Source organism: Phocoena sinus, chromosome 16 (genome assembly GCF_008692025.1).
Source record: "Phocoena sinus isolate mPhoSin1 chromosome 16, mPhoSin1.pri, whole genome shotgun sequence".
Taxonomy (NCBI): Eukaryota; Metazoa; Chordata; class Mammalia; order Artiodactyla; family Phocoenidae; genus Phocoena; species Phocoena sinus.
Genome location: NC_045778.1, coordinates 22,300,365 through 22,310,849, shown reverse-complemented (window position 1 = coordinate 22,310,849; position 10,485 = coordinate 22,300,365). Strand labels below are relative to the sequence as shown.

At 53.3% G+C, this 10,485-nt stretch overlaps 1 protein-coding gene across 14 annotated transcripts in view; it reads right to left on the bottom strand.

Moving 5' to 3' along the window:
- Positions 1–4,543: 4,543 nt before the first annotated feature.
- Positions 4,544–10,485, bottom strand: part of COL13A1 (collagen type XIII alpha 1 chain) — a 144,679-nt gene continuing 138,737 nt past the window's right edge. For 13 of the 14 annotated variants that reach the window (XM_032608166.1, XM_032608178.1, XM_032608172.1 and 10 more), the window contains 2 exons: positions 6,645–6,683; positions 4,544–4,994 (listed from right to left, as the gene is read on the bottom strand). In XM_032608166.1, coding sequence (XP_032464057.1) covers positions 4,992–4,994; positions 6,645–6,683 — 42 coding nt within the window. In that variant the 3' untranslated portion in view covers positions 4,544–4,991. Of the gene's footprint in view, positions 4,995–6,644; positions 6,684–9,591; positions 9,670–10,485 lie in introns of all 14 variants that reach the window. The other variant, XM_032608167.1, reaches the window with a different exon arrangement.

Below are 10,485 nucleotides of genomic sequence, written 5' to 3'. Positions count from 1 at the left end.
CACCACTATCCTGTTTGCCCTCCCCTGATTTGAGAAGCTGGCGTGGCCCAGGATCCTGCCCACTGGAAGATTCTATGAGGATGTGGCAAGGGAGGGGCCCGCTTGTCTGCAGCGGTCAGCTCCTCCTTCTCTGCTATTAATTCCTTCCTGGACCCCCTAGGCCTCGCTTCATTCTGGCCACGCTGGCAGCCTTGGCCTCCTCAGACGCGCCCTCGCTAGCACTCAGCGCAGTCCTTGCACTGCTGGGCACCCCGTTAACTCCTGGAGGGCCAGCTGTGTCTTCCGGTCGTTAGGGGCCCCAGCTGCCTTCAGTGCCTGCACGTGGTAGGTGCTTCATAAAGTAGATCGATAACTCATTAGGTCAGGGGCATTTATGAGCCCAGGCCAGGGCTCTGGCAGGGAGACCTGAGCTAGGTCCCTCAGGAGCCCAGTGAATGAGAAAGTCCTTCTCCGCTAAGAGTTCATTGTCTAATATGGGAGATCGACTTTCCTAGTCGAATAGAAGGTGGAGGAAGAAAAGCAGAGTTCCTGATCGTTCCAGGGAGGGAGACTCATCTAGCTGAGGAACCCAGAGAGGTACTCCCAGGGCCATGGAGTCTGAGCTGGGCCTTAGGAGGAGGTAGACCTTTGACAGGTGAGAAAGCATGGCATTCCAGGCCCAGGGCCCCGCACGGGCCAGGTGTGGAGGCGGAAGCTGAGGGTGCACGCAGGGGCCAGCGAGTAGACCTGGAAAGGGAGGCCCTGCTGGGGAGGCCCCCGTGGTGCAAGGCTTCTGTCCCTGGCTCAGCTCTGCCCCCTCCTCAGAGGCAGGGCTGGTCTAGGAACTGGAGGGTCACTGCATGTGGAATTCTGCCTTGGCCGAAAATCCAGCTCCCTTCCCTGCGCCCTCCTCCCCGTCCTCCTTGGAGAAATGCGCTGCTGTTCCTCCCTGGCCCCCCCCTTCCTTCTCTGCCCTCCGTCTCCGTGTGGATTTCCTCCTCTTTCCTGGGTCACTCATCAGTGGCCTGCCCTCTTTTTGGTGGTGTGGATGGAGTCTTAGGTGCTTGACATCTCGAGTTGCCTGAGAGTGTGTCCAGGTGCCCGGTAGGGGGCGAGGCCAGGCTGCGGGTGTGTGTGTGGGGGGCCCGGGAGGGGAGCAGGGAGCCTGGTGTGAGGAAGGCAGCAGTGTCCCTGTACGTTCGTGGGGCTTTGGGGCTCCAGCCGCATGCCGGGTGGTTAAAGCTGCACTGCTGACTCTCTGACGAATGCAGCAGCGTGGACACCTCTGTGAGAGACCCCATCTCTGCAGCCACGGCTGCCCCAGGGAAGCTGCTCCGCTCACCCATGCCCCAGGGCAAGTCCAGGAGTCTTGTCACTCAGGATTACGAAGCACACGCATGCAGCACACAGATTTGCAAGGCCAGCTCCATGCACGATACTGTCACAGCCAAAAATGACTCTAGGTGGAGGGGCATGGAATGCTCCGGCATCCGAGTCCTCCCAGGAGCCGAATGGTCAGTGGAATCGGGGTTTCAGGATGTCAGAGGTCACCTGTCACTGGCACCTGGGGAAACTGAGACTTGGAGTGCGTTGCCCCAGGCCAGATAGTTAGCCAGATAGAGAGGGCTGGGAGCTGAGGCTCCCGACTCCTAGCCAGTGCCCTCCCGCTTCACGGGCTGACCCTGACCCTCCCCATGTCTGTGGTATTCCATTCTGCCAGGTGAAGCGAGCCCCGGGAAGGGAGGCCAGGCAGGAAGGAAGCACTGGGGGAGGCTGCGATGGGGCAGTGGGGTGTGTGGAAGGGCCGTCACCTCCTGAGCGAGGTGGGGCTTCCTGTGGCCTCATGACTGCGCAGGCACAAGTGGCTGACCTTGATGAGAGTCCTTATTTGGGCCTAGAGGACTCTGTTACACTGTCACCCACGAGGGCACTGGCTCAGTCTTTTGTCCAGCTGAGTGTTTGCAAGTTTCCAAGCAGACAGTGCCAGCTACAAGGTGCGCTTGGTGCCACCGCATGGGGAGGGGAGCGAACCAGAGAAGGTGGTTCTCCAGACCAGCTGCCTGCAGGTCCCAGAGAACATTCACCAACAGGGCCGTGATTTGCCCCCCCGGGCAGGGCTTGGTGCCTCACTCCTGGAGCGAGCAGCTCTCAACAAGGGGGGGCTGCAAGTCCCCAGAACCAGAGTGAGCATTTTAACCTCCCCGAGCCCTCTCTGCCATCAGCGCCTTGTGCGGCGCCCCCTGGTCCATCCCTCCTCCTGCAAGGCACCCGCCTGCCTCCCCGCACCGTCCCTCTAGCACCTGCCTCTTCCTGTTCTCCTGTCTGCCAGCATGAGTGCCGAGCCCCCCCTGCTTCCTGACCATTTGCCTCCCTGCTTCTAACCCATCTGACATGGAGTTGAGTTGGGTTAAGGTCCAAGTAGTGAGGCCTGGGGCTCCCTGACGTCAGGAGTCTGGGGTTTGGGGGTGTGCCGCTCGCAGTTCTGTGACGGGGAGGATGTCCGGGTTGAGGATACATGAGGCACCAAACCCCGGGGGGAGACAATGTGTGTACACAGGGTCCAGCCTCAGTGAACTGCCCCCCAGGGGAGGGCAGTGTGGATGCTGAAACCAGGCTGATTGGTTTTTTTCTCTGCCCACCAGGCCCCTGGGGGTGAAATGTGTGAGGTTCTTCCCCGCCTATCCCGGGCTCGCCTGCCACTGCCTGATTTATTTTTCCTTGAATCTGACATTTAAACTTTTCTTTACACGTGTTTCTATTTTATTATCTGTATTCTTGCAAGTGACTTTGAACCCTTTGTGGTATTTATTAGCTGAGGTGTAATAAATAAATGAATAATAACACCAGGATGGAAACAGAGTAAGGTTTTGGTTTGCTCAAGAGTTATTCGGGGTCTTCAGCTGACACAGAATCTGTTTCTGGATCTTTCCAGTTTATGTTTGACTCTATTTTGAGATCATCAATGGGCTCTGATTGCTCCAGTGAGACCCTGAAAGGGAATGAGGTAGTGGTTCTAGGAAAACCAGGTTACACTCTGATTCCTCAGGACCTCAGATGAGGGAGTGGAGGTGAGGAGGGTGGCACTGCAGGAGGCGTAAGTCAGTGGAGCCAGGGCAAGAGCACGTCTCCAGGAGCAGAGGCTGGGCAGAGCTGTGCTACGACTTTCAGGGGCTCTGGGCACTTTTGCCTGTGTAGACTCCTTCCTCCAGAAAAATACAAAAAAATTATATTTTATGACTGCTCTGGTAGAACCTAGCTGGATTCATGATTATATATTCATTTTTTTTCTTTTGAGTTTAAAAGAAATGAAAATTAAAATACTGTCTGAACCCCTGAAAGGGCCAGGCTTGCCCTCACTGTGCCTGGTGGAGCTTCTGGGGAGCAGGCTCGGGACGAGGAACATCCCTGGGCTCAGGGTTATCGTGGGAGTGCGGCATCCTGGAATGCTCCCTCTGTAGGAAGAGAAATGCGTACCAGCTGGTGGCTGGGGCCTGGGTCCCTCATGCTTCTGCCACCAGTGGAGGGGAGAGATGACCACAGACAGTAGCTCTCATTCAACCGCTTCACTTTTCAAACAAGGAAGCCAAGACTCAGGGGAGAAAGGTGTCTGGTTTCCAAAATATCTGAGTGGATATTTGGTAAGCACGCTGGTAAGGTCCCTGGGGTCTGGGCCGCATGTGGTGGTCCCATGAAGATAAAGAGTCTGTGAGTGCGACCTCACAATGTGGCAGGGGTCCCACGAATGTGAAGCTCATTAACTTAGAGTGCCTGTTAGTTACCATGCGTGGACAGGGTCTCCGTTTCAGTGTGACTTTGTACTGTCTACGATGAAAGGATATACATATAAAGACACATTAAAGTGCAAACAAAATGGGGGGGGGGTGTTGAAAGTACCCAAGTACTTCGTTATTTTCAAGCTCTCTAGAAGCACCGATTATGTTGTAACACGTAACAGTAAACCTGTGTGCTGCCCCATAGGTAATACTTACCTAGTCTTTAAAATAGGTTTATTTTATTTATAAGCAGCAAGACCTTTATAAGCGCTATACTAAGAACAGTACAGAAAACCGTAAAACTCTGCTTCTTAAAAAATAAAAACAGCTTCAGAGTGCCAATATCTTGCCCAGATTCCTGTTTTCTGAGCGTTCTTTGTTGGAGCGGAATGGCTGTGAGGCAAACTTTTCAACTGCTAGCTGTGAGTAGACCTTGCAAATCTATAGCAAATGAATGGCCATCGTCAGCAATAGCTGCTACTAGTGATTGCAGCCCCCAAAGAAAGAGAAACACATCAAAAAGCCACCAAAAAACAAAAGCAGTAGCAAGTAGCCCTTTGTAACCTTGGGGGCTTCGAGGGTTTCAGCACAACTGAACTTTACACACTCATGTGGCACCGTAATGGACTTGGGGTACTTTATAGTAGACGTTGCTTAATATAGTCCCAGCCCTCCCTCTGTTGGACTTAATGGTTCAAACCATTAAACTTCTGAGGACCCTCCGCTTCTGGGACTTCCTGATTTCACAAGAAAAGAATGTATTTAATTTAGTGATGAATCAGGATCAAGAATTGCCATGTTTAATTTTTTTAATAGTGAAAATCCATAAGAGGTTAAAATATTCTGAGACACACCTAGCTTAGCAAACACCATGGAACTCCACGTATCTCTGAAGTCACACATAAACTAGCCAGCACCTGAGTGCTGGTTGGCCCCCTTTGGCACTGGAACACAATAATTTATTAAGCTTCAATACTTAATAAGTGTGCACAAATATCATGCAAACGTACAGCCGTACTCACTAACGAAAAGTGTATTAGAGTCTTAGACGTATACAAAACATCTTGTAAACAAAAGGGAAGAGGTTGGTATTTTCTGTACAAAATATGCAGGCTTTCCTTTTTTTTTAATAATCTGTAAGATGCATCATACTTTGGGCATTTTCAAAAAGTGGAAACTGTATAAAAATAAATATTCTATTTACAAACACACACACAGGCCAATCCCAGGTTAGAGGCATCACTGCAAAACAAAAACAAACACAAAACAACATGGAGTTAGTGTCAGTTGGTCTGTGAGTGTTTATTTCCCTTGTGGGAAACGAGGTGGGTCTTGTCCTGGGTTGGATGGGAGCTTTGGGTAGGGGAACTGGGGGAGCCAGGAACCAGCTTCGTTCCAAGACCCTGGTGCTGGCTCTCAGCATCCTGAGGGTGGGAAACCACTTTCTCTTTCCAGTCATTCCCCGTCCTGGCCACTAGAGGGCACTTTCTCCCTATGCTGCCTTTGGAGGCCTGGCTGTTGAATTAACTAACTGCGTCTTCCCAAAATGAATTAATGGTGTGAACCAACAGACACCAAGCTCTCTAGTTGCTTCTCCCAGACATTGCAGCTCTCGAGAGTAGGCTGTTCTTCCCCTGCTAAGCCCAGCCATTTCTATCTCCTAACCATCCACAGCAACCTTGAAGAAGAAAATCTTTTTTCTTAGGGGACGCACCCCTTTCCTTCTTCTTGGAGCTAACTAGGTCTACAGGAACTCACCGAGAGGGCGAGGCACAGCGAGAGAGACAGATTCTTGGGGAGGCATCTCCCTTGAGGGCTGAGCTTTCCCTTTCTCTGGTTAGGGGTGCTTTAGGTACCTGGGTGGTTTCGTTGCTTTTACTGAATCCCGTGAACTAATGAGATTGTGGGCACTTAGCCGGAGGATTGTATTCATCTCATTGTGAGTGTGACTCTGCCGTCACTGGGCAGGACTGGATCAGCTAAGCGCAAACTCTCAGGCAGGTAGTGGACTCCAGCCCTTTAATGAGGATGAACCCACACCTTGAGACCTCAGTGATAAAGGGCTGGCATGAAGTCTCTGAGCGGGAGGCAAGGTGGAGGGAGGCCGTGGGTGGGACTGCATGGCAGCTGCTACCTTTGCCAGGACCAAGCTGGGCTTCTGGATTAGCAAACCAGTGGCCCTGGTCATGCCGGGGAGCCTTGCACTTTGGAGGCCCTGGATGAGTGGGGTGATTGCATGTAAGGGCACAGCCCAGTGCTGTCAGATGGCTTTAATGATGGCAAATGCAGGGGCAAGTGTGAACAAATGAAACCTCATTGTTGGTAGGAATTCTGGGAACCCAAGAGAGGTTGGGCTGCAGGTCTCATGTGCAGAAGCATGGAGCTCTGACAGCTTGAGTTCAAGGGGCAAGGTAGAGTGGTGAGCTGGCCGATCTCTAGGAGGAGGTGTAGAATCTATGTGACTTCATAGTTTAAACAACTTAGATTTCCTATATCTGGATAATGGCTTAAATGGCCTCCTACGAGCACTATGGGACTAGATAATGATAACTGATTTTAAAACATGGTTTAGAACTCCTTGCCGGAGAAGTATTGTATAATTTAACCACACAAAGCATAAAGATGTCATCTGTCTGACTACATGGAACTTCCATACACTTGGGTTTGCGGATGCCTTAAAAATCATTTTTAAGTGTTCTCAATTTTGTGCAGTGAGTGGGAGGGTGTTTAATGGGCACCCTGCCTGTGGGATCATTCCTTTTTTGACCCATGTCTTGCTACCGCATCTGCAGAAAGGCCCAGAATGGAAATAGTGCATGCTTTATTCCACCATAGAGAAAGGAGCCCAAGGACACCTCTGCTCCAAGGCACTAGAACCCTGGGAAACCTTACCTTATTCCAGCAGCCCTGGACTGGCAAGCCATCTTCACCCTGCAGTGAGGAAGGAAGGCAGACGGCTCAGACTCTGCGGGATGGCCCACCAAGCAGCAGGACAGGGGGAACAAGGGCCACAAACATCGCGGCGGCTGATCAGGGTGCGGCCCCCCGATATAGTGTGTCTCTCTACCCCAGGGCTGAGCCGAAAGGAGGCAGGAAGCTAGCCCGCCCGTCTGCCCACTGGCCAGGCTCACATGTAGTTATAGTGCAAGGCCAAGACGCTAGCCTGTGGGCTCAGCAAGCAGGGGTCACCTGAATGCTGTGGAGAGGACAGACCAGAGGCCTGCTGGTCTCCCCTCGGGCTGTACTGAGTGCGGGGTGCCCGTGGGCGTCACTCAGCGCTTGGGGGCCTCAGTTTCCTCCTCCGTAAAACCTGGGGCAGGTGCGGCTCTATGAAACGACCGCCCCCACTTCTCCCATTCTGTGATTTTTTTCTCTCTTCCTTAGCAGCTGGGGGAGGACATCTAGGCAATTCCCATCTGGTGGTCAGTAAGGAGGAGGAGGAGTGATTTCACAGGCATTGCAATGTGGGCCTGAGGTGCCTTCAGCAAGGAGGCAGGACTCCTGGCACAGCCATTGCTGGGGACTTGTGGGGAAGAGGCCGTGGTGGAATGGGAATCCACCGGGTGCCGCTTGTCCCCTTTGCCGGTGCACCTCCGGAGCACCTGCAGCCTCAGGACGTCCCGAGTCTCCTGGGGCCCTGCTATCCTGGCTGCTCTGGCACTCCCTGCGGGAATCTAGAAACCACTTAGAGGCAGGTGGGGAGGGTGAGGTTGAACCAGGGCAAAGATCTGGTTCTCAGTCCGGGTCTATTAGAATTGCAGCCCAGATTCTAGAACTCCAGGCTCCAGGGCAGAGAAAGAGACGCACACGAGGTTTCAGGGGACCGCAGCAAGTGGTCAGCCCCCGCGAACCCGGAAGGGGAGCACCCTGTGCCCTGGACCTACTCATCCACCCATGACAGGTGCCAAAACCACTCACCTGGCATCCAGCAGACAGCTGGCCCTGCACGGGGGCCGCAGAAGTCTAGTTACTTTGTACTAAAATTCCCGATCAACAGCCCCCCAGCCCCGCCCCACTTCCACAGTAACACAGCGCAGGAGACAGCGAACAGCAACAATGAGAAACAAGAAAGGCAAGGCATGTACACTTCCACAGCAAAAGTAACACACAAATGTTATTGGAGAAAATGCCAGTTTGCATTAAAGGTCAAATCAAGATAACTTTCATTGTCCCTTCTGGGTCGGGGAGGGTCTGCAGGATGAGGTGGTGCATCCCAGGGTTCCATGAAGACCTCTGTCCCTTTCCCCAGCCCGCCACAATGCGACACTTCACACGGTCTCTGGAAGGGAGAGGAGCCTCCGTGGACCACAGGGGCATTCCCCTTGGCACGTGGATGGTGGCAGGGGGAACAGAGGAGGGCTGGGCAGGCAGAGGGGAGTGACAGTGTGTGGGTGAGAAGCAGGGAGGCCAGGGCTGCAGTTGTCAGAACTCAGGTGTTCAGATCGTGGGAAGGGTCATGGCAGAGGGGACGCCTGGCTGCTTGGTTAACGGAGGTGCCGCGGAGGGCGCGGGAGATTCCACGGCTGAGAAAGGCGCCTGTGCGGTGCGCGCTGCATGCTGGGGGTTCAAGGTGGGGGTGGGAAGGTGGGGAGCGCGGTGGGATCGGGAGGCTTGCGACGCTGCTTGCTCTGCCGTCCTTCGTGTTGCCTGTGTGGTCCTAAAAAGTCCCTTCAAGGGGCTCTATGGTCACCTGTCAGGGTCGCACAAAGATAATTCCTGTGTTACCCTGGGGTGGGGATGTGAGGCTGGGAATGCTCATCTGACAATTACTGGTATGAAACTAGATCCATGAGCTCCAAACCTCCTCCAGAAATTTAGGAGAGCAGGAAGTTTTTGAGCCAATTGCCTTGGAGTGACGTGCCATCTTCTGCTTCCCCGGCAGTATGTTCAAAGGATTGCTGTAGAAGCCTCAGGTGTCCCTGCTTGGAGAGGGACTGGGCCCAGCGGGACCAGAAATGCCACCACTTAGGTGGGACATGCTTGGGAGCGGGTCCTAAATGTCGCCCCTCCCTCCCTGTCTCTCCCTTCCCTTCCTTAACTACATTCTTAACCTTTCCAGGTTCTTTCAGACTTTTTGGTTGTGAACCACCTAAAGATGAAAAAAAAAGGGAGGGTCTTTTGAAACCAAGGGAGGGTCTTGTAGTGTCTTCTGAGATTTAAGCATAAAGGATGAACCCTACAGGATCTAGAATCCTGAATTTGGACCGTCCCCTGGTTCTGGGGGTGTCACTGGGGCAGTGATCCCAGATCTATGCCAGAAGAACAGTCAGCGTACACCCTCCTCTACTTTGGTTCTAGAACTCCTCATTCTTCCCCGTGTTCATAAGGTGCCCATCTTTCCTCTGCTAAATCGTGCGATGCTGGAGTGGAGCGGGACATGGGGCCAACTGAGGCATCTCACTGAAATGTTTTGCCAACGCTTTTCCAACTAACTGCAGTGTGTGAAGGAAGAGAAGTCACAATCCTAATAACTTGTCCTGAGAATCCACTTCCCTGGCTTTCTTTCTGGTGGCAGGTTTGTCTAGAAGCAGTTCTGAAAGGAGGGTCTGATGCAGCTAAGGTTGGCATCGGGTGGGGAGGGCCGCTCACATTAAGGTGATGGGCTTTTGAAGCAGCTGCAGGAGGAAGCCAAGAAAGCATCCTGGCAGACTCTGCATGCAAGAGGGGAACGTGGCGGGAGCCCCCTGAGGACCAGCTAAGGCAGGGTGACCCTTGGTGTCTACTGAGTGAAGAGTGACAAGCAGGAGTGTGCAGGGCAGCGGGAGAGGCGCACGGGCACAAGCCGCACACGTGGGGAAGCCCACACTGGCCATGCAGGAAAGGGAGGGTGATGCCATACCAGTGGGCACGGGGCATCCAGTCCGTCCAGCCCTGGTAACCCCGGCTCCCCTTTCTCTCCTTTAAAACCTCGGTGTCCCTGTTCACAAAACCAACCACGATGATTATTTAGGTCAAGGCTGGCCAGCTCCGACTGTGGCGTGGACAGGCCCTGTCCTACCCTGGCCAGGATGCAGGACCCTCGAGGCATCTACAAATAGACCCCAGTTCCCAGTTGATTCCCGTCTTCCCAGTTCAGCTTTTGTGCTCTCTCTGGCTCCTGGGAGAGTTGAGCTTTGGAACGTGTACATCCAGCCCCCTCTCCATCTAGACTCACTTGGAGTAAACACAGGTGAACTTCAACTTTCACGCATGATAATTTCAGGACCTTCAAGTGAGTTGAGGGACACTTGAGAAGCCCGGCATATGTGCCACGAATCATTCGTCGTTGGCTGGTTTGGGAAGGAAGGCTTCGTGGGGGTCTGTCTACAGATTTTGGTCTGCAGCTTTACAGGTTTTAGCCGGATGGCTGGTGAGCATTGGGAGGCTGTGTAGGAAAGCCCCTTTCTGGCCTCGTTCTGCCCAGTTTGGGGCATAGATGGCCCTCAGGAGACACTAACCCCAGTGTCCTGCATCCTGACCAAGTGGGGATTCAGACAGCTTGAACTGCTGGCCACAGAGGTGGCCATGAAACAAAGAAGGCAAATGTGGGGTGGGTTTCACAATTGCTACACTGGCTTCCAAAGCCAGCCTGGAGCTAAGAGCCCAGGCCTGCTCCCAAATCCCTTTCCTCGTGGTGTCTCCGTTTCCACGTATCAATTGTTCGGCATCTTCAAAGGAAAGGGCTTTAGCGGGAATTCCTTGCAGCTGTGGTTTTAGGGCGACACCAACAGCAGGCGGAATTTCATCAGTCACA